This window comes from Asterias amurensis, chromosome 13, assembly GCF_032118995.1.
Source record: "Asterias amurensis chromosome 13, ASM3211899v1".
Lineage (NCBI taxonomy): Eukaryota > Metazoa > Echinodermata > Asteroidea > Forcipulatida > Asteriidae > Asterias > Asterias amurensis.
The window spans coordinates 10,003,164-10,029,103 of record NC_092660.1 but is presented as its reverse complement, the minus strand read 5'-3'; the positions used below and the strand labels follow the sequence as shown (position 1 = coordinate 10,029,103).

General features: G+C 39.7%; 1 protein-coding gene across 1 annotated transcript in view; it reads right to left on the bottom strand.

Annotated features, from left to right (window-relative positions):
* Nucleotides 1-25,594, bottom strand: part of LOC139945912 (phosphoinositide 3-kinase regulatory subunit 4-like) — a 30,340-nt gene extending 4,746 nt beyond the window's left edge. The window contains exons 1-27 of the mRNA XM_071943428.1: nt 25,471-25,594; nt 24,110-24,284; nt 22,834-22,969; nt 21,968-22,117; nt 21,432-21,533; nt 20,723-20,916; nt 19,648-19,774; nt 18,392-18,564; nt 16,839-16,971; nt 15,922-16,017; nt 15,090-15,184; nt 14,646-14,685; nt 13,909-14,076; nt 13,074-13,148; nt 11,345-11,464; nt 10,036-10,137; nt 8,815-8,949; nt 8,217-8,354; nt 7,649-7,828; nt 6,438-6,538; nt 5,389-5,596; nt 4,429-4,732; nt 3,339-3,528; nt 2,409-2,624; nt 1,760-1,857; nt 1,248-1,352; nt 81-206 (exon numbers count right to left, since the gene is read on the bottom strand). Coding sequence (XP_071799529.1) covers nt 81-206; nt 1,248-1,352; nt 1,760-1,857; nt 2,409-2,624; nt 3,339-3,528; nt 4,429-4,732; nt 5,389-5,596; nt 6,438-6,538; nt 7,649-7,828; nt 8,217-8,354; nt 8,815-8,949; nt 10,036-10,137; nt 11,345-11,464; nt 13,074-13,148; nt 13,909-14,076; nt 14,646-14,685; nt 15,090-15,184; nt 15,922-16,017; nt 16,839-16,971; nt 18,392-18,564; nt 19,648-19,774; nt 20,723-20,916; nt 21,432-21,533; nt 21,968-22,117; nt 22,834-22,969; nt 24,110-24,246 — 3,649 coding nt within the window. The 5' untranslated portion in view covers nt 24,247-24,284; nt 25,471-25,594. The remainder of the gene's footprint in view (nt 1-80; nt 207-1,247; nt 1,353-1,759; nt 1,858-2,408; nt 2,625-3,338; nt 3,529-4,428; nt 4,733-5,388; nt 5,597-6,437; nt 6,539-7,648; nt 7,829-8,216; nt 8,355-8,814; nt 8,950-10,035; nt 10,138-11,344; nt 11,465-13,073; nt 13,149-13,908; nt 14,077-14,645; nt 14,686-15,089; nt 15,185-15,921; nt 16,018-16,838; nt 16,972-18,391; nt 18,565-19,647; nt 19,775-20,722; nt 20,917-21,431; nt 21,534-21,967; nt 22,118-22,833; nt 22,970-24,109; nt 24,285-25,470) is intronic.
* Nucleotides 25,595-25,940: the final 346 nt, after the last annotated feature.

Here is a 25,940-nt window from a genome sequence, read left to right as displayed (position 1 = left end):
GATTTAGATTTTGGTGAACAAAGATCAGTTTTGCGACATCTTTATAAACTTTGATTAAGATTTGTGGTAAACCTTTGTACCTGTGGAATGATGAATGGTCGTAATGGGAAGCTGGAAGCGAAGATCCCAGCATGTATGAGCTCCGTTACTGGTTCCCACTGCCATCCAGCATTGATGTGGATCCACAACAAATGATGTTATCAGTCCTGTTCATAAAACCATAAATCATAAATAAAGTTAGTGGACACTTTCGGTAATTGCTCAAAATAATTATTAGCATAAAACCTTACTTGGTAACAAGTAACAGGGAGAGGTTGATAGTATGTACATGTATAAAATATTGTGAGAAACGGCTCCCTCTGAAGTAACGTAGTTTTCGAGAAAGAAGTAATTTTCCACGAATTTGATTCCGATACCTCGGATTTAGAATTTGAGGTTTCGAAATCAAGCATCTGAAAGCACACAACTTCATGTGACAAGGGTGTTTTTTCTTCCATTGTTATCTCGCACCTCCAACGACCAATTAAGCTCAAATTTTCACAGGTTTGTTATTTTATGCATGTTGTGATACACCAAGTGAGAAGACTGGTCTTTGTCATATAGTGTCCAGTGTCTTCAACAGAACTGTGCCGTGGCCGAGTGGCTAAGATCAGCACGGACTCGAGCTCTGCTGGGTTTTTTTCAGCATTATAGTGTGGGTTTGAGAACCGGTCTTGACACTTGTGTCCTTCAGCAAGACACTTCAGCATTATTGCTGCGATCTTCGGATTGGAAGTAAAGCCGTTGGTCCTGTGTGTTGTGTAAATGCACGTAAAAGAACCTAGTGCTGTTATCGAAAAGAGAAGGGGTTCACCCTGGTGTTCCTGGTTTGATTGGCAGCAAATTGCACAACAGCACCTTGAAAACCATTATATGGTGCTATAAGGATTGGTCTCGTACTTTGTAGGAAAATACTGAATGTTGAGGCACATTTAGCGTCATTGAGTGGTGGATATGAGCGCTATATAAGAAGCCACTATTACCATTAATAACTTGGTATAATGAAAAATAATTTTCATACCACAACATCTTTTATTTATGACAATTTTTGAGTTTTTTTTTTTTTTCAGTAAGATTCAAGAAAGTTTTCTTGCCATTTTTGTGTGCGAAAAGCATTTACATGAACTCTGAATTTGTTGGCAAATACACCTGAGCAGAAATTATAATCACTTTTTGACTTTGTACCTCACTGCATGAGATGGACTTACCGTGTCTTGGTTCGTTGCGTAGTCTCCATGCAATACCGGGAGCTCGGAGATCCCATCCCACTAAATGTCCCTGGACTGTTGCGTAGGTCACGACAGACTGGGATCCTGTAACAGAAAATCAAAACTTACTTTTTTTATTTGTTAAATTCCATTTGCTATAAATTTTCTATCTTATTTTATTATATCAACTAGTAAACCACAGGGAAAATTGACTAAGGTGGGTTTTGAACCAACGACCTCTAGATTAACGTGACGGCGCTCTACCAACTGAGCTATCTAGCCCTACATGTATGTTGGCGGTCTCCCTATTTGTCAATATCTTAACACTTAAGATAAATAGGAGTCTTCTACACGTAAATGCTAATTAGAATCAGATAAGGATCAAAACAAAAAGGAAGAAATCATTACATCAGCCTCTTGGCATTCAATTACTTTAAAAGTACAACTGTACAGATGACAAAGCTAAAGCAATCTTATTCCTTTGCGGCCTCTGCTCCAAGATTAATAATCACCTGTATCAAAGTGAGTGATGTCCACAGCACAACCTTCCTCCTGTAGGTCTAGATTTGTTGAATGCGTGAGTCCAAACCGTGGGGCTCCTGTCTCGATCCTTACCAACCAAAACAGAAAATATCTTTAAATACGCACTGCAGACAAAATCTATGCAAAGCAAATCATGTTAAGCAGAAAATGGTGCTCAGAAAATGTGTTTATGTTGTTGTGTCTCATGTGGTGTAAACCTTTTACATGGTGGAAATGGGCGCACCAGGCTTTCTTGGGTTATCTGTTACTTTATACTGCAATAAGAAATATTGGCTGTACCAAAAGACAGTCTTAAAAACGTAAATCTTAACCAAGACCAGTAATAGTTCCTAGTTACATGGCCATGTGGGTTAGGAGCATCGAATTCAAGTTCTGGTGGTTGAGTCATGGAAGAGTGGGTTCCCACACATTTTTTTCCCGGTCATGGCAATTGTGTCCTTGATTAACGTGCTTTTTATATAATTACTTCTCTTCACCCATGGGTAAAAATAGGTACCTGCGAGGGTAGAAGTTGATCTATTCAACTGTTGATCTATTGCCACTGTAGCGCCACAGCAGTTCAGGGCTGTATACTCCCTAGGGAGCTGAGAAAGATTAAAGATTATTAGTTCTCCCTACCTATTGACATGTATAGAGCCATCGTCGGATGCTGACGCGATACTGTGAGAAGACTGACAGAATGTCAGAGCCTTGATACGACCCGGCTGGCGACCATACGTCTGCCTGGAACAGTTTGTGTTACTCTTGCCGAATAGTTTAGTGGTGTCCCATACCTTCACTGTGCCATCGTTTGAGCAGGTCGCAAAAAACATGTGATCATGGCTCACCTGAATTCTGTGGTGGAAAATTGTAATACAAAAAAATTAGTATTCTGTTCTGAGTCAGTTCATTTAATTGGAGTGCAGGGCCCAATTTCATAACAGAAAAAGTAGCTAAGCACAACATGATTATGCTTACCAGAACAGGGTTACCAGCCAAACCAAATGTCACATGTAAAATTTATGACTGGTATCTTGCTCAAAAATGTTGAGCAATATTTTCTGCTTAAGCAGCTCTCTGAAATTGAGCCCAGGTATTATATGTAATGACTTATTAAGCTGTTTTAATTACTTGTTTTTACTGTGGTTGCCAAAATAACATGATATGGTCGACAAGAATCAGTATTCTCCGATCGAATATGTTGAGTCGTCAACCACCAGTTTTTTCTCGGAACCACTACAACTGTTTAAAAGAGATTTACACATAGTGCTACTGAAAAACCTCACCTTATTGTACTCACACATTGCAAAGTTTCAATTCCAACAAAATATATATGGGTCAGCTTAGATGATAGTATTGGACAACTTGGAAATGGAGAATCTAGATTTCCGAATCTTGAATGAAGACTTGAGTAGAAATATTACCTGTTTACGGTGGCTTTATGTTCATGTATCTGAATTTTTGTTTGTTTAAGGGTCAACATCGATGATAGTATTATACACCTAGGAAATGGAAAATCTAGATTCTTTATTTTCCAATCTTGAATGTAGACTCGAGTAAACTTATTACCTGTTTACGGCGGCTTTATGTTCATGTAAATGAGCCACCAGGAGGCCTTTCGGTTTCCAGGATGCTGGTGGGATCTTGGTCTCGATGGCCATTTCTTCTATGAGTGTCTTGCGTGTCACGGCCGCTGCGTACTGCTCTCGTTTCTGGGCGACCAAGCGGCTGAGCTCTTGCTTGCAAGATGCATAGGAGGCTACGTATAAAGGTGAACCAATGTTTTTATGTTGCTTCATTTAGCATGTTTAGGGGACATTTAGGGGATGTTTGTCTAGCATTCATTGGTATAGACCTTTACCACGGTGAGGTCATCTTGATTTTACTCCATTCCGACTCGTAACCAAACTCAGGCTGGATGAAATAATACTATGGTGCCATGCGCAATGAATGTTAGCATTCATTACTGTTGTTGGAAAAGGGAACATGACCAAGATGGTGACAGCATAATAAAGGTAGATAAGAATCAGCTAGTCCTTGATATCCTCTACTGGACCATTCCACGTATTTAAGAGGGGATCAGGTCCCAGAGAGTTGTGAAGTGATGCGACCAAGTGGCTACTCTCTTGCTTGCAAGATACATAGGAAGCTATGTACATGTCCATGTATGAAAGTGGACCAATGCTTCATTTAGGGGACATTTAGGGCAAGCTTGATTAAGGGGATGTTTGTCCCGCATTCATTGGTAAAAGGATCAGCTATAGACCTTGTTTTCCCATACTGGACCATTCCACGTATTTAAGAGGGGATCAGGTCCCAGAGAGTTGTGAAGTGATGCCTCCAAGTGACTTAGCTCTTGCAAGATGCATAAGAAGCTATGTATGAAAGTGAACCAATAATGTATTGCCAACTTCTTTAAAAGCACTGGATACTTTTGGTAATTACTCAAAATAATGGTTAGCATAAAAACTTACTTGGTAACAAGCAATGGAGAGCTGTATATAGTATAAAACATTGTGAGAAACGATTCCCTCTGAAGTTGACCCTCTGGTAGACGTGCTTTGTCGAAAAGTGCGTTCCACAAGGGGTCTATACTTCTTTATCATGTACAGAATGGTTATCTGGTTAAAAACTAACAACCCACTTCTCGCAGACTTACTTTGGACCGCAGGAAGCCTGTTCTCTTGGACCTGAGGCTTCTTCTCTGGGGTTCCCTCGGCCGCAGCCTGAAGCTGAGACATTGAAATCGGTCCCAGCGTCGACAAGCCCTTATGTGCCTGCCCCAGGGGTGGTGCCGGTTTCCCACTCGACCCTGCAGCAGGCTGACCAGGTGGCACTTTGCTGGCTCCTGGGTTGAGTGTTGACATGGCTTCTTGAGCTGGGTGGACAGGGCTGCCGGGTTGTTGGGCCTTGGAGGTCTTCTGAGGCTCGTTAGTACCAAACATACTCTTCCACTCCTCATTCTAAAGAACAAAATAAAAACATTGTTCTTCAAGTTCTTGAACTTATCCTCACAACACTTCCCCAAATACCACATACTCACATGTACATGTACTAGTCATTGGACACAAGTCTACGGTGAAGTCCTTACTTCTTTATAACAGTCCCATCCTTGTGGGGATCAGGTTGGCTCAGCAGTTTCTTTCCCTGCCTTTCACCTCTGTGCACCCCGGTTCGAATTCCACCTCAGACCGGAGCCTTGCATGTGGATTGGGTTTTCAGTACCAACCGATTACGTTGGTTTTCACCACTTGGGGTTTTCCTCCCAAACTTAAACTGAACAATTCTTGCTTCCTATTCATCATGTTATGGCACTATTATTGTGCTGCTGGATGTATAATCGAAAAAAGAAGATGACGCATTATGGTCAGGTCATTCAATTTAAATTAATTTTATTGTCCATTAAAAAGAAAAAAAGTGAAAGTTTAACAAGTCTAAACATTAACGATAACACTAAAAAATAAATTAAACTAGATTTACACATACAAGTTTACAGCAAGAACATTTTTTATGTTTTAAGATAACCGTCAAAAATAAATAGCAGCCTTAAAACCAATATTCTGAGGAACTCAAATTATGGTTCTTAACCTCGTAGTAAAGAGAGGAACATTCAACTGACCATCATCTGAGGTTCCAGAGTGCTGGTTTTCTTCTTGATCTTGCGTGGAGCTTTCTCTGAAGCATCGGAGCGTAGCTCTGGGGGCTTAAGGAGATCAGCGTGGTACTTCTGAACAGGTGCCCTCTTCTCTAGTGACTGGATGTTGATGATTCCAGGAATGTCTGGGTCGTCTGGGCCAGGCGAGGAAGGTATCTGCTGGTCACTTGGACTAAGAAAAGAAAAAAAACTATGCTTGTTTCTCCTGCATTGAGTCACATGTAAATACTGCTGCTGCATTTAGTCGAATCTTATTAATACAAGCTTGGAAGATATTTGACCCTGGTTAATACAAGATTGATCACTGACCCCAAACTATACAATGCTTGTTTCTACGTCTTAAAATATACAAGATACAAGCACGGTTGTAACAAGAACATGTATGATACCAGGTATTAATGAGAGTCAACATTGTTGTGCTTTTTGTAGATATTTTATAGCGCTTTCCGCGCTTTAGGAATGTTTTATGTGGTTAAAGTGATGATATAGGTTTTCTCGGTCAATTTCGGAAAATGAGCAACCAATTTAACCACTAAGCTATTCAATTTCGCGCAAAATCGAATGCTACTCAAAAGGGTCATTCGATTTCGTTTTGAGATTAGTCAAATGTAATGTTGCCTCATTCGGATTAACAAAATAATCATTCAATTTAACAATTCATCAAAGCAGCATTCAAATTCGCAGACGTTTCTTGGGGCGTATGTGTCACGAAAAAGAATGTCGATACGCTAAATTGAACAGAGTGCTAAAGGAATTTGACTCGACTCGAAACTAAATTGAATGGCTGATATCTGAATTTGAAACGCGGTAAAAACTGGAGAGGCAAAAAAGCTTTTATTCGAACGCATGAAAATGAAATTGGCTGCTCATTTGCAGAATTTGACTGAGAAAACCTATAATATAATGGCTTCTCAGCGTATCCTCAATTGATTACAATGGCATCGTGAGGAATACTAAAGTGAGATTCTCTTCTCCTTTTTGTTTTTAACTGCTGATAATTTCGTTCATCACACCTTGATTTTGCACGCTGTTGTTTGAGCATGATGTCTTTAAGCAGCAGGAGTTTGTCCTCATCAATCTCAGTCATTCCCTGGGACTGCAGTTTCCGCATAAGCTGTGATGATTTGCAAAATGTCAATCATGAATACATTTTCTCGAGAAGCGTTTAAAAAAGCAGTGTTGTAAACCAAGTATGTTTATTCTCAAGTCAAGTCGAGTCTTAAGGCATCTTAGCTCAAGTCAAGTAAAAGTCACAAGTCATTTTTTGCAAGTTTGTTTTTTTGCTTGTTTTATTTCCATTTGTACAACAACATTACAGGAATATTGGTTAATAATGAGTAAATAAATAAAGTTATTAATACTAAGTATGTAAGTACACATGGGGGATGCAACCAGAGGAGGTAACCCTCCTGTATTGGAGCACCCAAACAGCAAGTCAAATCACAAGTCAAATAATGTCCCAAAATAAGCCCACTCCCATGATGTGACAGTATTAAATACAATCACGGGGGCCTCAAACTTCTTGTTCAAATTGTCACGGTAATAATTGCAATGCCTTTTCCAGTACTTGAAGGGCATCCCAGCAAACAAGTAAAGTCACAATTCAATGAAATTGACCACTCAAGTCTGACTCCGGTCCAAGTCACCAAACAACACTGGTTGAAAAACTTTTATTCTGATGTATTATCCCTGCATATATTTATCAGCTGTTCGGATTAGGAACATGCTACCAGTGGCTGCAGTCACTGCAACAAATCTGCAAGGATATCAATTTTGGTTTTTACCGATACACCGCTGGTGTTAAAAAATATCACAGGCATATTACTCGGGTGGGATTCAAACCCACGACCCTTGCAATTCTAGAGCAGTGTTTTACCAACTAAACTACCGAGATTGCCCGGTAGCTAGAGGCAGTTCGAGTCATATGTTGTGCTAGCAGTTACTGCAAAAATATATAATTTAACATCTACTATAAATATGCAAGGGTTCAAGAGAGAAGCACTGCCAGCTATAAGAGAGGTGAAGCTTCCAATCTCTCTCAGAACAAATTAACAACATATATCATAATCCGATAAGTACGATATTGACAGCACAAGCACAGAGCACAAACGGATTTTGCAACCCACCCACTCCAGGACAGCAGCAATGCTTTTAGGGGAGAACAACAATTCAAGATTTCAGGATCAACATTCATGATAAAACTCAAGAGAAACATGATGTGTACCTGGGCAAGGCCACCATCATCTGGCTGGCTGTAGCTGGGTTTGTGCCCCGTCCTGCACAAGTTCCGCAGGAGTTGTCGATCTTGAAGATTGTCAAAGAAGCTCTCAATCAGAGGAGATCTCAAGATGTAGTCATAGACTGGCCTCGGCACAGGGTCTTTCAGTACATTCAGTAGAATTGGCTGGAGAGTAAGACAGAAGGGATATGGGGTCAAATTGGCCGAGTAATAACTGGAACAGTCTCCCTGCATCACTTTGTGAATGAAAATGTTGTTTAGTTTTGTAGGCTGTTCCTTGAGAAGCCCAGCTTTTTGGAATGTGCCTCCACACTCATATACATGTGTAATTGACTGTACTTCCTTTTGTCTTCTAAAATAATTATATGTGGAAATAAAGGTTGCTCTTAATTGTATTGAATTTGAATTGCTTTAACATTTCTAAGCCGTTGTTAAATTGTCCTGAACTAGAATAACCAGTGATTAGCGACAAACCAAATGTAATCCACCATCTGGATCACTTGGTCTGTTTATTGCACATGTTACAATCAGAAATACAATGTTCAAAGCTTACCTCTTTATCAACTTGAATGATGGGCTGTTTGATAAACGGTTGCAGAAGCGGGATGAGATTGCAATGTACATCTGCAATGTTGAAGCTGTTTGCAATAACAGAAATTACCCCGGTTGTGCCTTGTCTGATCCAAATGTTCTGAAACGAAAAGAACAACGCAATGTTATTTATCAATCAAAGTCTTTAATCTACTTTCATGATGGGCCACTTGAAAAATGGTTGCAGAGGTGGGATTAGAGACCAGCTATATAGAAGTTACTATGTACAAGACTGATAAGGTTGTCTATGCTTAAACTGAAAATTTCTTTTAGAAGATTACAGATAAAACAATGCCATTTGCCTTAAGGTATTTGAGAAAACTAAACCCTGATTATGTGAGGTCTGTGGTAGCACCATGTGTAAATCTCTTTTGATAGAACCAACACTTGTTGTTTCTGAAAAGAACCGGTGGTTGACAACTCAACATTTTGATTAGTATAAGTATGCTCTAATTGTCTTCAGGAGAAATTCCTTCTTCCTCCAAGTCCTAAACACTGGAGCTGCAAACACTTGTACTTTTTCTTTTCAATGAAAATGGGCAGCAATCTTGTTTACTTACTGGATGACAGAGGTTGGGTACTATCTCCAATGCCAGGTCCAATATAATGGGCTTCTGTAGGAGTCCCAGCTCTATAAGACTGGTGAGTGCAGTCAGAGCCTTGCAGATCACAAACTCTTCAGAGTCGCATAGTCCCTGGAAACAGTTTAATAATAGCCATTGACAATGGATGTTGAATGCATACAGTCTCTTAAATCTGGGCGTGTCCTAGCCGAGTGGATAAGAACACCGGACTCAAGCTCTGGTGTTTCTGATCAGCAGAGTGAGGGAGTCCGACACTTGTGTCCTTAAAGCGAGACACGTAACCAGTATTGCTGCGCCCATCAGATGGGACGTTAAGCAGTAGGTCTCGTGTGTAGTGTATTGTATGTAACATAACCCAGTGCACTTATCATAAAGAGAAGGGGTTCGCCCCGGTATTCCTGGTTTGATTGGCAGTATATTGCGCCAATGCAGTTTGTAAACCATTACATGTTGCTATAAAGGAATAGGTCTCATAACGTATATCTCTACAAACCTTGCAGGAAAACAAAAATAGGCACTTTGTTACGCCCCTAGAGGTGTGAGAAAGCATATAAGAACAATGTGAATAATAATGATAATAATAAAAAGCATTTATATAGTGCCTTATGTAATGCTTCAAAGCAAGGCCTCACAAAAGAAAGAAAACACTCATAAATCCTGCAATTAGCAAATAAGCATCACAAGAAGTGTCGTGGCCGAATTCAAACTCTGGTGTTTCTGATCAGCAGAGTGTGGGTTCGAATCCCAAGCCGTGACACTGTGTCCTTGAGCAAGACACTTAACCATTGCTTCGTCCTTCGGATGGGACGTAAAGCCGTTGGTCCCATGGGTTGTGTAACGCATGTAAAAGAACCCAGTGCACTTATCGAAAAGAGAAGGGGTTCGCCCCGGTGTTCCTGGTTGTGGCTGCTTAATGCGCCGTAGCACCTTGTAAACCCTTCTAAGGTGCTAAATAATTGGGTCTCGGAATTCATCACTGCAATAACCTATCTTTCTGAAAGTTTGTATATACTCAGCGCCTTGAGTACCTTGTTTGGTAGATACATGCGCTATATAAGACATCGATATTATATTAAGATATACTGATAAAATATAAGAATTCAAAAAGAGCTGATAAAATCACAAGAGGGGAGAGGTATTATTATCCTTGTTATTAAACATGTTAAACTTCAGGGAGTCTGTGTGGGACATGCTTACCTGTTGGATGAGTGGTTTAAGAATGAATGAGCTTTGCCATCCAACGTACGCAGCTATGCCGACGATACTGTCAAAAAAGGAGCCGCGTAGATGCCAGTCATTCTAAAGAATCATAGAAAACAGTGATCAGGAAAGTCGGACACCCTCTTCTTGACTATTTCTTACCCACATTAGGGCTCGAGTTTGGAGGAAACATCTACAAGTCTGCAGGACTTGTAGCTCAGAATCTTTACTGGACAGGGATTTTTATTTACAAGACCAGGGCCCAATTTCATAGAGCTGCTAAGCACACAAATTTGCTTAGCATGAAATTTAATCCTTGATAAAAACAGGATTACCAACAAAATTTCCATTTGTTTCATGGTGCTTGTTACTGGTATTCAGCTGTTGTTTGCTCATCCTAAAAATCACCTGGAAATTGGTTGGTAATCCTGTTTTTATCAAGGGAGAAATTTCATGCTAAGCAAATTTGTTTGCTTAGCAGCGCTATGAAATTGGGCCCATAATCGAAATGAGAAGAGACTAGAATCAAAATGAGAACACCGTGTTATCATCTAAACTATTTTATTTGAACAAAACTTTAAGGAGCTTTACCTCTTCAGATTTGTGGGCGATACTCAGCAGGATTGAAAGATACTTGTGGGACTAAAACGAAAATTATTATTTTGAGACAAAAATGTTGAAACAAAAAGAGCGGATATGTCCTGTTTTGAGTTTACTGGGCCGACACTGAACTTACTAGCTGGTGGTTCAGAGAAAAATTTAGGACCTGCACATTTTGTAAAAAATAGTCAAAAGTTGGTCAAATCTTTGATTCAATGGTTAACGTGACTAGGGGTTCAAAATTTGTTGGTATTAAAGGAAAACGTTGCCTTGGATCGGTCGCGTTGGTCTTTGAAAAGCATTTGTAACCGTTTGTTATAAAATGCATACGGTTAGAAAGATATTTGAAGAGTAGAATACAATGAGCCACACAAATTTGCCTCGAAATTGCGTGGTTTTCCTTTTACTTTGCGAGCTTACACGGTCGGCCATTTATGGGAGTCAAAAATTTGACTCCCATAAATGGCCGACCGTATTAGTCGACGAGGTAAAAGGAAAACCAGGCAATTTCGAGTGATACTTGTGTGGATCATCATATTCTACTTTATAAAATATCTTTCCAATCATATGCATTTTATAACAAACGGTTACAAACGCTTTTCAAAGACCAACTCGACCTCTGTAATTGGGCCCTGGTTGTCCCATACCTCTTTTCTTTCCCAGCGTAATTAGTCAACCCCTCCCCACCCCACCCCCTGTGCTTTACCTTGTCGTTGAGGAAGGTTATCATATGAGAGAGTAGGATATCATTTGCTTTCTGTCGTCCAAAGAACACGCACAGCCTTGTGATGCCATTTTCAAGTAACGTCTGCTTCACTATATTCTCCTTTGAAACAAAAAATTCAATTTGATTCAATTCAATGATGTCCACCTCCAAAGGTTCAAAGGTCGGAAGTACCATCTTCATTGAAGCCGTATGCAAACCAATGTGTGACGCACAAGTAGTTTGGTGTGTGTGTGTGGACCGTATGTACTTGTCACACATCAAAATAATCACAACGAAAGTAATCTGTTTTAATCTTTAAAAGGGTTTCCAGGTCCAGTCAAAAAAGCTGTTGCCTCTCTGTGCTGCGCTCAAGACTGAATGCCTCATTGTGTCGGCCATGCATTTTAGGCTTAAAGGGTCTACATGTAGGTTCTTTTTTTAACACAAAACACAATGTCCACAGATTTACTTTAAACTTACAGAGTTTGAAGATAAAGATAGTAGAAAGCTTCCCTTACAATATTACTTACTGAGGTGCTGTAGTTTTTGAGAATTGAGTAAGACAATGTCACAAAAATAATTTTCGTCTCAGTTTAAGCATGTAAAAATGTATTAACCAGTTATGGTATGTTACGATATCATAACTGGTTAAGACGTTGTTACATGTATGCTAAAATTGTTTTACCCATATCTCAAAAACTACAGAACCTCAGTAATAATTGAAGGGAAGCTTTCTACTATCATTTATCTTCAAACCCTGTAAGTCTAATATAAATCTGTGGACATTTTGAAAAAGTACCCAAATCCTTTAAGAACTTGAGAATTTGTTGAAAACACGCATGTAAACATATTAAAGACAGTATCTTTTAAGACTGGCAGCATATTGCGTCACAGCTCCTTGTAAACCATTACATTGTGCTATGTAAAAAGGTGTAGGTCTCATAAATCAAAACGTAGTCTCACATACCTTGCAGGAAAATACTGAATGTTAAAACGCCTTGAGCCTCACTGAGTGACGATATTCGCGCTATATAAGAAGCCACTATTATTATTATTATTATTATTTCATTTTATCACAGCATGCAAAAGAAAGATCATATTTTCATTTGTGTCGGTAACTCCTGGAGTCGGGCTACGTCCCATAGCCTTAGATCTCGAGGGTCTTTCTTAGGATCCTTGCTGTTCCCAACAGCGCCGCCTTCTGCAAAAGATCTATTCTCACGTTTGTCCCTATTTCGTCAAGATGTTTCCCCAGTGGTTTCGGAATAATGCTGAGCGTTCCAACCACCACAGGAACTACTTTCACTTTCACCTGCCAAACCTTACGAAGTTCCCTGGCCAGGTCTTGGTATTTTTGGATCTTGTCCATCTCCTTCGAAGCTACCCTTATTCTGTGCCTTATCTAAGACTACAAAATCCGGACGTCTATGTTCCCCTTAAAATTCGTCAGTCTTCTACATTGACTGTATTTAAATCCTGCTTAAAAACCCACCTGTTTTCCTCACGTTTTTGTGATGTTGTTCTTTTCTTTTCTTTCTTTTCTTTTTTATAGTGCGCCATGAGCGTCAGTCGTGGCGGATACCGGCGCCTTATAAATTTTCATTATTATTATTATTATAACATGATCAGTCTGAATGTTAAAGTCCCAGAGGATCTTGACCTGGTCGGTCTCTCTAACTTTCTTCGCGCATATTATTATTATTATTATTACTATTATTACAAAACTTACTGTATCACTGAGTAGGGTGACAACCTTCTGTTGAATCATTTCATGTAGATTCTGAAGCTCGTCATCATAGCTGGCCTGAAATTAAATAAAAAGACATTGTTAAAGGGTAAATTACTTTTCCCCTTAGTCATTTTGCTAGGACTGTATTGTCTCAATTGTGTCACCAACTGCCACTTAACCTGGTCTCCAACTTTGACTTGACTTGTCTGGCATCAAAAGATTGTGGGTTTTAATCTCCATTTAGAGTTGTGACTGAATGTTTTACAGCAGCTGCTTAAAAATGTATGTGCAGTTTGTTTGTTTGGATGATCTTCTCTACAAGGAAACTTGGCAAACTCCCTCAAGGGGATAAAAACCCCAAGCTGGCATCAGCCGATCAAATAACCTTAAACGCCTACAACTATGAATTGCCCAAATCAAGAAAGTGTGCTTCAGTAACTAGATAATAATACTTCTTCAAGTCAATGTTAATTCAGCGATTAGTTTAGTAGAATTTGAACCCACAACCTTGTGATTGCAAGTCCAGTAGTCTAATCACTGGACCACAGTGACCAGTTCAATCCCTGTTGAAACTGGTACAGGAACATTTGCCTGTTTATCTGATAGCTGAGGAGTCTTTGCTAACCTTACGCTACCCCCTAAGTTGGCACCATAAAACTCTTTGCTAGAGCTGTCCTACAGTGCCATTCCAAACTTTCTAAGGCCGTGTCTGAATTGGCGACTTCGGCTACAGCTACGGCTAGGGCGCGCGCGTCTGCTATTCTTCAACACTGGAAGACGCACTGATCTAGCCGTAGCTGTAGCCGAAGTCGCCAATCGGACACGGCCTAAATACCTGATACTGGAGCTTAGAATCTTGCACAGAGTCTGCCTGCGCGTCTTGAGTTGTTGTCTGTTCCAGCTGAACCATCTCTAGAAAGCGCAGCGCCGTCTCGGCCAACACCGCGATGTTCTCAGCATACGCAACTCGCACCAACACAATTTCATCCTGAGCAATGTTAGACTGCGGTTATATAAAAAAGTGAGAAAATAGAATTATCTGTTGCAAACTGCTTACCGACCAAAAGAACCTATGGTAGAAATGCATAAATTAATGACCTAGCAAAGTCTTCCTCGAAGGCTAAAAAGAGAAGATTTAGAAGATAGTTAATCCTGTGCCCAGCTAGACTAGAAAGCTGTTGTTGAAAATTGCTTTTACTACAGACCAATACACCTAAGTGATAACTAATAGTGAGAAACTTGCGGGTACAACCTTGGAATAGAACTCTTTTGAAAGAAGTGGTGGCTCTGAGAAGAGCTTAGTGCTCTCTACGCTTTGAACAGGATGTACTCTGCCTGCTTCACGAAAATGAGTAGGCTAAGTGTTCGTTGGAAAGGGGACAATACTTCTTTGAGGCTGGAAGGAACAATAGTATGGTTCCGTTTTATACAATGAATGTAATCATTCATTACTCTTACTGGATACAGGGAACATGACCAAGATCATGACAGTATGACAATGGTCTATTGACTGTAAATTAAGCCTCTTGACATTTGAAGAAGCAAGAGATGTGCTGCTTAAAATAAACTCACCAAATTTGGGAGAATGTACTCCGGGAATATGTTTGCATCACTGAAATGAAAATTGATATGCAACGGAAAATGAATCAACAAACATGGCAGCTAGAGAATTCAAGACCTTTCTCTTGCAATGTCATAGCCCAAGTTTTTGCCAACCAAGGTTTGAAAACTTTCGGAAGCTATGAACGCAAGGCAAAACAGAGAGCCACAGTTTGTCGCAGTGTTACACAAATATTCAAAAATAGTGTTGAATTTGTAGGAAACAAAGCAAATCATCATGAGATGTATATTGTTTTTTAATGAAAGTTTGCAAAAATGTTGAATTTTGATACAAAATATATTAACACGATGATAATTTTGCGATCATTCGGCCATCCATGCAAACCTGCGCGGTTTGTTTATCAACAATGGAAAGGTCTATGTTTACTAAAACTCTTTTTCTAAATTCATGCTTACCTCCTTGGCACTGAATTGACGAGGGTAAGGGTTTTGCTGAGGGTGCGTATTGCTTCTTCCCGTACCCTTGGAAATGGATCCGTTATGAAGTGAAGCTGGAAACAGCAAAAAAAAGGAGACTTTAAGATGAGTTACTTGAGCAAAACTTGCTGGAAGTGATCAATTCAAAGTTTACCTCACTTTAGTCAAACACAGTGAGACAATCAACTCAAATTGCTATTGTTGTTTATCCCTTATGTAAAAATGACTTCCTTTAAAGTCACTGGACACTATTGGTTATTGTCAAAGACTAGTCTTCTCACTTGTACATGTACATGTATCTCAACATATGCATAAAATAACAAACCTGTGAAAATTTTAACTCAATTAGTCGTCAAAGTTGCAAGATAATAATGGAAGAAAAAACACACTTTGTCACACGAAGTTGTGTGATTTCAGATGTTTGACTTCTGGACCTCAAAATCTTCAAGGTCTCGAAATCAAATTCAAATATTTTAGTGGAAAATTACTGCTTTCTCGAAACTCTGTTATTCAGAGGGAGCCGTTTCTCACAATGTTTTATACTATCAACAGCTCTCCATTGATCTTAAACAAGTTTTTATGCTAACAATTATTTTGAGTAATTACTAATAGTGTCCTGTGCCGTTAAGAGGAATGGAAATGACAAAAATCAATTTTGTGATGTACTCATTCTCCAAAAGTTAGATGTGAGTGGGCAAAAAATTATACGTCTCTAAGTTAACAGTAAAATGGTGTAAATTGTCATTGTAATTGATACTCTCCCATGCAAAATTGATTACAACAATACCTGAGAGAGACCCTGGATGCTTACCATATATGGAATAATTCTGTCCAGGATAAGATCATCTGGGATATGATGCGCAATCATCAGTAAGATCTCCAGGCCTGATAACTTGTTGATGCAAAACTACAAAAACAAAATATCATTTTCAAGTCTTTAAAAATACTTCCTCCGGTTTTGGTGACACTAGAATGTTCTTACACTTAAAGCAATCACACAACATCGGTAAACAGTGTTGTCCAAAGGCCCACACTTCGTGTATCACAACTTATACATACAAACCTGTTAAACTTTAGGCTCAATCGGTCATCAGAGTCAGGAGAAAACTCACCCTTGTTTCCGCATGTTTCACCGTGTCATGACATGTGTTTAATTGGTAATTTGGCGCTATATAAATCTAGTTATTATTATTATTAAAATAAATCCGTTATTCTCAATATCGAGAACTGATAATTGTTTTAATGTTTTCTCAAAAAGTAAAGCATTTCATGGAATAATATTTCGAGGGAAGTCTTTCACCGTTACCTTCTGTAAACCCTGTAAGTTATTTGTAAATCTGTGAACGTTTAATTTTTGTTCTGTTCAGAAAGTGTCCAAAGGCTTTAAACTTAAATTTGTATTGGGAGTTACCTCTGAGTACCTCCAAGTACACCCACATCTCACCAGCTAAGAGTAGGTACTTTTGGCTCCAAGGCATGCTACATGTATGTATGGATACGTGAACATAAAACGCCCTATCTCAATCTCTTTTTACACTTTATTAAACTTTTAGGGAAAATCTGCTCATCTCTGTAATTGCTTTTCTCAAAATGTAATTTTTTTTCAGTAAGGCCATTTTGCCATGAAAGGGCTGTGTGGTCTTGGGGATTTTTTGCCCCCTCAATTCAACCCTGCATAAATGTAACAATTGTGCATCTGACTTTGACGATGAAGATTCAGGGTCTTACCTTGAGAGTGCGTAGACATGATGTTACAAGAGATAAGACGATAACAAGTCCATTGTTAGTGTCTTTGCATTGATCGCCATCTTCATCGACTGGACATAGTGTCGCAATAATTGTCTCCATATCCCTTTTCAATCTAAGACGAAAACATTCAAAAGCGGGTCTTACTTACAAAGCTGTTCGTTTCATCCGTGACAAAATCCAACAGGATTTGTGCCATGTACACAAGTGCGCTAAGTAAAGACAAATCTGCTCAGCAGAAATAGGTTAATAGTCATGTTTTCCCTCAATTTCAACTTGCTAATGTACGAACCTGCTATGGCATGCGTGCTATCACTGTAGCTACATCATCATTATGGAACAAACTCCCTCATCACATCTATCAAGCTACTGACTCATTCAAATCTCTCTTAAAAACAGAGTTTTTAAAAAGCTATTTTAGGTTTAAGCACTCAGGAACACCAGTAAGAAGCAGTAATAAATCAGATTTTTTCTGTGTTATCTTGTAAAGTACATTTCTTGTATCTGGTGTTTTGCCAATTTTTATAGTGTGTTGTGGCTGAGCGGTTTAAAGAGCATCGGACTCAGAATCTAGTGTTTTTGATGAGCAGAGTGCGGTTGAGTCACGGTCATGGCACTTCTGTCCATGGATGAGCAAGTAACTTTACCAGTACTGCTTTGTCTTTTACCCTAGGTCCCGTGTCAGGGATTGGCAATGCGCATAAAAGAACCCACAACTCATATTGTGGAAGAGTAGGTGTTCACCCCCGTGTTTCTGGTTCATGTAACGAGCACTCTTGTCTCCTCAGGCTTGTGAGCTACAGTGATTAAGTTCCCTAATGAGGGATCCCTGGTAGCATTACAAGAAATATACAATACAATACAATACAATACAATACAATAATCTTTATTAGATCCCAAAAAAGGGTAGTTCAAATGCTCGCATACAGGAAAAACATTGACACATTAAAAACATTACAAAACAGACAATGGCTATATACAATTACAAGAAAAAACACACTAAAAAGCGATAAGAAAAATACCGGAGACTGGGCGATAAATTTATAATAAACTTTTAAAATTGAGAAGAAAACTACTGGAGCCTGGGCGATAATTTATAATTAACGTTTAAAATTGAGATTGTGGTGTGTTATTGCACAAGGGATAAAGGAGGATGGGTAGCGGTTTGTCGCAGAATATGGCACTCGCATACGACCAGACCTAGGGATCAACTGGCTGGCAAGCGCATCATGAAGCGGATGGTTAGCATCATTCAGTAGCATATTTAGCTTGCCAGCCAGCAGATCCCCATATGCTGTGTCAACAAGCGACCGCGACTCCCCAAGAATCCTTCCTGCTGCTTTTCTCATTCTATTTATGCGATCCTTTGCAATCCCACGTACATTTCCACCCCAACAGATCAAGCAGTAGGCCCAAACACTAGCAACCACAGTGTCGTAAAAAGTAGCTAAAACTTTAGCAAAAACCGCAATAGTAACTACTGCCAACAAGCAGTATTTGCTCCCTCTTGAAACTGGGGTTAGAGGTCTCCTCACCTTGCGATCTTTTCATCCGCTGGTAGGATAGGGATGCTGGCGAAATCTCCCATGAAGACCTTAAGATAGTTGTAGAATACCTCAGGGAAGGCCGTCACCTTCCACTGGACGAGGTACTCCTCTGCAGAGCACCGTTTAGCGGGATCTTTCTGAAGCATGTGCGCCACTAGAGCCTGTCAAAATGAGGATAAGAGTAAACTCCATTGGTGGGGAAGTCTCTTAGGAAGACAGCCAACCATGTCTGCCTCTTTTCAACTGCGCCCGATTTCATGGCTCTGCTGCGATTTTCATGTATAAGGCAAGCACTAAGCTTGGGCGATATCACGATATTATCGAATATCGCGATATTAATTTGGAAACGATTTCGATATCGTATGGAGTTGGTTTGAATCGAAATATCGATATATCGCGATAAATCGCGGCAATATCGATTAAATATCGCGATGTATTTGCTAGCTGAGACATCTTGCACCCCATAGATTTGGAGTAAAACCAGAAGAATAGGTCATACGAACACCTCTCTTATGCTATGACTGTCTCTTCTACAACTTTCACTTGGAGTTTGAAGACTGATGATGTCAAATTTAATTAATCGCGATTATATCGAATATCGCGATATAATGTGGGCGATATATCGTGAATAAAATAAATCAATATCGCCCAAGCTTAGCAAGCACAGAATTTCTTAGCTAGCTGTATAAGTGGAGAACACCTAATAACATTGAATGTTCCCTGAGCAAGCAAAGTTCTAGGTCATAAAGCTTTCAGATGGTTCTGCGACAGTTGTTCAGCTAAACGTTGTCGTTTTCAGCACAATGACAATTCATCCCAAGTACTGTCGTAGAAATTGAGGGACGACCGTCCTCAAAGCTGACGCATGCGCAGAAGACGCAAATGTCATCTTTACCGTGGCAGAACCATCCGTCGTCGAAAACAAAAAGTCCCTAATGTAGCTGGGCCAATGACAGGAAATCTGTTACTCACCTTTTCCCATCTTATTGCTTTTATGTATGATATGATCTTGATAGAATAAGCGCACTTTAAATTGTAATTGTTACATTGTGTTAACATAGGTGTGTAGCCACCTGGCCGAGTGAGTAAAAAGCAGTTGCTGTTTAAACCTGCAGCCATTGACCTTTCACAAGGGTTCTGGAGGATTTTGATGTTTTTTTAGAGGGGTTGGGGGAGGGGGTTGAAAGGTTTAGGATGGTCAAGTTTATAAAGTGTATCATCTTCAAGAACTGAATGAACCTGACCTTAATGCTAGGATCCTCGATCTTTTCCAAGACCTTCTCGGGGGTGTATGTCCCACTGCAGTAGGCAAGCAACTGAGAAAGGTCAAAGGGCGCGTGACCTTCAGTAAAGAGCTCGGCTATCACGCACCTGTTGATCAAATATCAAATCAATGACATCAGAAAACTTTCTATTATTATTATATCTTTCTGGTGAATAGACTAAGAGAGCCTATAGCATTGTGTTTTATTTATTTATTATTTATTCATTACACACCCACCCAGCAGCACACATAGTGTTGATAACTGAATGAGAAAAAAAAGCCAAGGTCAAATCTTCAGTTTTAGAAGTGGGCGGAAACCCCAACAGGGTGAAAACCCCAATCCATGAACAAGGCTTCAAATCTAGACTTCAAAATAATGGCCCCGAGGTGAGAGGCAGGAAAGCAACCACTGTTTTAAATCAAATCTTACAAGGGAATAAGGGCCACTGCAACCATTCAAATAACATAAAAATTGGTTAATATGTTTTACTTATAATTTTCTGCCCGGTTTATATTTGTTTATCTGGTGTCTAGTTGGTACTGTCTAGTCCTTGGTCTTTTTGTTGTCCATTCTCGTTTGTCTTCTGTCCGTGGTTTTCTTGTTTACTGCCCTTTAGGCATTTGTGTTTAATTCTGTTGGTTGCTTTTTCTGTGATTTTTTGTATTTGTATGTTTTTTGTTGCATAATGGAATTTAAAAAAAAATTTAAAAAAATATATATAAAAAAACTCAAGTTCAAACCAAACTCAAATCTATATTGGATGAGGATTTCTTTCTCTCTCTGTAGCAATATCTGAAATTTCTTGTCGACAGAAACACTATACTTTCTTTATTCCTTATACTTAATTTAAACCCCTATAAATAGGCCTACATGTATCTTCCACTCAGGTAGTAGTTCAAAAGCAGGACAGTTCCTTTACAAGACTAACTGAGAAGACTCCCAAATTCCGACAATCTAGTTGAATATATAGCAAGACAGTTTTCTAAAGGACAGATCTACCTGGAAACTAGATACACACATTGTGTTAACACAAAACAAATTTCCCCTTACTCACCCTACTGAAAAAATATCCATTTGCGGTGTAAGTTCTCCCTTCTTGATCACACCTATATCAAGAAGATTTTCTGAGCCCTCAGAAGTAGCACTTTCCGCTTGGAACATGTTGCCCTCTACAAAGCGCTCAGGGGCAATATAACAGGTACGTCTTCTTGATGTGTCGTAGAAGAACGAGAACTCTGCCGGATTGTCCTGTATAATATAAGAAATTCAGGGGCATGTCAACATTTTGGATGACCAACATCTGATACAGTAGGGTGTCATGGTTGAATGGTTTAACTTTAGAGCATCAAATTTAGGTGGTTGAGCCATCATAGTGTGGGTTCGGGTCCTGGTCGTGACACTTGTGTCCTTGAGCAAGATACTTCACTATAATTGCTTCTCTTCACCCACGAGTATAAATGGGTACCTGGGAGAGTAGAGGTTGATATCTGTGTATGAAAAAGCCACTTGAGCGCTTTGGTAGCCATGGGTTGTATACTGTACATTTTACCATCGCTGTGACTGAAACCCTTTCATGTCTTTCTTATAAGAGGAATTTGCCGAGCAGAATTTTCTGCTAAACGACTTTATGAAATGGGGCCAAGGTTTACAATTAAGATTCAGATAGGAACTATTCACAATTTTTGAGTAGTTCCTTATCAAGATATTCTTTTCTGGGTTTTGGTTTTGTTGTCGAAAATGAAGTGGGCAAGAAAGAAACTCACGGCTGGCAAGAAGGTGGGTTTGAAGCTTGCAAAGTCCGTCAGGAGAACCCAGTTCCAGCCCGTTATCATAACGTTCTCGCTTTTGATGTCTCCATGACATACCTAAAACAGTTAACAAAATCTTTAAAGATAATTACTCAAAATAATGATTAGCACAAAACCTTTTCTTGGTTGATAGTATAAAACATTTTGAGAAACGGCTCCCTCTGAAGTAACGTAGTTTTTGAGAAAGAAGTAATTTTCCACGAATTTGATTTTCGAGACCTCAGATTTAGAATTTGAGGTCCTGAAATCAAGCATCTGAAAGCACGCAACTTCGTGTGACAAGGGTGTTTTTTCTTACATTATTATCTCGCAACTTGGATGACCGATTGAGCTCAAATTTTCACAGGTTTATTTTATGCATATATTGAGATACAGCAAGTGAGAAGACTAGTCTTTGACAATTACCAATACTGTCCAGTGTCTTTAACTCAGCCAAAAGTCCTAAGAATACTCCTAAGTTAAGAAGAGTTTGGTGAAATCGACGGCTGTACCTTGACTCGATGGGCTTGGTTTATGGCACAAAGAAGCTGGAAAGCAATCCACTTTTTCTCGATAGTGTTGAGGAACGGCCGCGTGCTGATGCGATCGTAAAGATTATTGCGCACATACTGACGGAACAGCAGAGCGGCCTTGTTAGACAGCTGAAAAGAAAAAAAATGTTTTACCATGACTTCCATAAGACCATGCAGAAAATTTCAGTTTTTGGTGTGGGAGAAAACCCAAGATTTCATGATTGCTGAACTGTGCACAGCAATTTGGCTGTTGACAGTACCAAGCCATAAAAATAATTTATATTATGTTTCAGCACTTAAAAATCTTGTATAAAGTGGAAGTGGAAGTGTCGTGGCCGAGCGGTTAAGATTACCGAGCGGTTAAGATCACCGAATTCAAACTCTTGTGTTTCTGATCAGCAGAGTGTGGGTTCGAATCCCCAGCCGTGACACTTGTGTCCTTAAGCAAGACACTTGACCATTGCTTCGTCCTTCGGATGGGACGTAAAGCCGTTGGTCCCATGGGTTGTGTAACGCATGTAAAAGAACCCAGTGCACTTATCGAAAAGAGAAGGGGTTCGCCCCGGTGTTCCTGGCTGTGGCTGCTTAATGCGCCGTAGCACCTTGTAAACCCTTATAAGGTGCTAACTAATTGGGTCTCAAATTTCATCACTGCAATGACCTATCTTTCTGAAAGTTTGTATATACTCAGCGCCTTGAGTACCTTGTTTGGTAGATACGTGCGCTATATAAGACTTCGATATTATTATTATTATTATTATTATTATTATTATTATTATTATTATTATTATATAAATGCATGCTATTGTTATTATTAATTATAGTGGGTCTTATACTAGCCTTACTGTGCTTCTCAGGAATGGTAAACAGTTGGAGGAATGGCTGAGATTCTTCTTGATCTTCTCCAGCTGGTCTTTGTAGTACATCAGAGGCAGAGAGGGATCATGGATCGCAAACACTTTAACCACGGCGAGACCCTCTCTAAGAACGGAAAGACACATTTTAATAAGGAGGGAATTAGCTGTTGCAAAGGGTGATGCTGGCCTGTGTGCTTCATTTTTGAAAGGGCAAGGGCACCGAGGCATCTTCTCCTTGGTAAAGGGCACCCTATGAGGACGTTGTAAAATTCTACTGGTCTATTTCATGGGCACCAAGGCAATGACCATGGGGCACGGAGGTAATCGCTTTCGTTTCTTCCGTGAAATATCAGGCCTGCCATTTATTCTGACAACCTTACATTCTGATAACCCCTCAAGGCCCTGGCCTTGCTCAAGGCAGTCGAATTATTCACTCCGATAAAAGACCGCCGCTGTATAAAAACCCACCCGTATTCACTGTGCGCAACATCGCACGACACGACACGACACGATGCCCCCCTACACTATCCGCATGCGGTTAGTGGTACGAGTGCGGACGACTTGTGTGCACAGTAGTTGTACGATGTGACAGTGTGTATATACGGGTGGGTCATGCGGTGTGATCGCACGCACCACGCACAGGGTATACGGGTGGGTTTACAGCGGCGTCTTTTCGGAGCGAATAATGCGACTGCCTTGAGCAAGGCTATCAAGGCCCCCTCACGGTCGTATCATGGCCGAGTGGTTAAGAGCACTGAAATCAAGCTATGAGGATTCTGATCAGCAGAGATAATTCACCATAATTGCTTTGGCCTTTGGATGTGACATAAAGCCATAGGTCTTGTGTTCTAGTAAAACGTCCTGTATATGCGCATGACCTCAGCGTCCATGTATTATTTTGTGGCCTATTAGTATTGTGATTGGCAAGCGCCATGGTCTTTTTCTTTACATTATTCTCTTGCAACTTTGATACACATATTTGTTATTTTCAAAGGCATAGGCCTATGTTGGGATACACCAAGTGAGAACTGCAGCCGTTTTCACGAAATGCTACGATTAATCTTAACTCCAATTATGACGAATAACCCGTCCTAACTTAGGATGGGTTCAATGCGTCCTACGTATTTGGATACTGAACCCGTCCTAAGTCCTAAGATTAATCCTAAGTTAGGAAGAGTTCGGTGAAATCGACGGCTTGTCTATGACAATTACTGTAAGGTGTCCAGTGCCTCGGGGGCGTGGAAACATTATTTTAAAGACTTACTTATACTTTGCCCGTGCAACTTTGAAGAATCGTGTGCTTCCGAGGCTTGCATCAAACTCGTAGTCAGTGACGTCTGTCAAATAATGCTCTACTGGAAAGATTTGCGATGGTGCTATTCCTGTCAACTGATTACCCATAATGCTACTCTGTCTTGCTGAGCGACCTAGTATGAAGTCTAGAAATAGAAAATTAAGAGTAATATTTTTAACAAGAAGAATGATAATAATTAATTAATAATGATAATAGGCCTACAGGGTTCAAATAATAGCTCTTTAAAGCCATTGGACACTTTCGGTAAACAGTATTGTCCAAAGGCCCACACTTCGTGTATCACACCTGATATAAAAAATAACACACCTGTGAAAACTTAGGCTCAATCGGTCATCGGAGTCGGGAGAAAATATTACAGGGAAACCCACCCTTGTTTCCGCACGTTTCGCCGTGTCATGACATGTGTTTAAAATAAATCCGTAATTCTCGACAACTAGAATTGATAATTATTTTAATGTTTTCTCGAAAAGTAAAGCATTTCATGGAATAATATTTTTAGAGAAGTCTTTCACCATTACCTTCTGTAAACCCTGTAAATTATTTGTAAATCTGTGATTTTTTTTCTTTTCTTTCTGTACCGAAAGTGTAAAGCGCTCAGTATGTTTTGAAGTACGGGTGTATTACAAAACCTATTTCATTTAAAATAGCACCATAAATGGTTTACAAAACAAGGTGCTTTGGCACAATATGCTGCCAGCCAAATCAGGAACAACAGATAAGTGTCTGGCTTTAAAAGGACGCGTGTCACGACTGCTAGATAGATAATGTGTGGACTATAGTATAGATGCACTGTCAAAATTTAGAAAAAGGAGTACAGCACCCCATTTAACATGTGTGTTTGCTTTTACTCATGTAATTGAGTCTGTACTTACAGTTACACGGAAGAAGATGATGAAGGTTACTTCTTGGTCTAACCATGGCATGCTAACCATAAACAACCATCCATGGTCTACTACAACACACAGGACAGTGTAACTGTAACTACTACTCCCTAGTAGTAGTACGTAGTACTATTATCACTTATGTCCAAAAATAGGACACGGTCCTTCTTCCACATCATTGCATAATATTACTGTGATTTCTGCAACATATTGTATAGACGTGTAGATATTTATGCTTGGTTAATTTTACTATCTATAAAATGCAAAATAAAAACTTTTTTAAAGTTTTTAAAATAAAAAGGGAGGAGGAACATGATTGAACACACAACACAGTGACACAGACAGTCCACATCACAACACAACAAACAAGAGCAAGTTTTCCATAATTTTACTTTCAGAGACGTAATCTTGTCATGCTTATGTACTCACAGTGCTGATCGTGCCTTCATTAAGTCCAAGGTGACATAATTAGTGATTGAGCTCCCAGTCAGCTTCAAAAAGAGTATCTACCATTTCGTGATCTCTAGATTGCGGTAACTTCACAACAACACCGTGAAAAAATCCTAATGTTATGCACAGGTATATAGAAGTCTGGTTTCCCTAAATGTATCGTTGGTTTTGCGTTGTTATATGAGAAGGGCACCCGTTTGGATTTTGACCTCATAGCGCCCTCATCCGGCAAGTTTTAAGTTGCAACTTTAGCCAGAACATCTTACGTCACACTTCGAGGCTCGCGTCAGAGACGGTTGCCTCGGGCATGTCAATCACCAGGGTACATGGGGAAAGTACGGCAGCCAAACGTCACCTAAGATACATGTATTGGACGCTTACGTCACTGCACGCCTCCAAATTGTAACAAATGAAATTACTTTCGGAAATGCAAGATACCTGGGGTCGAT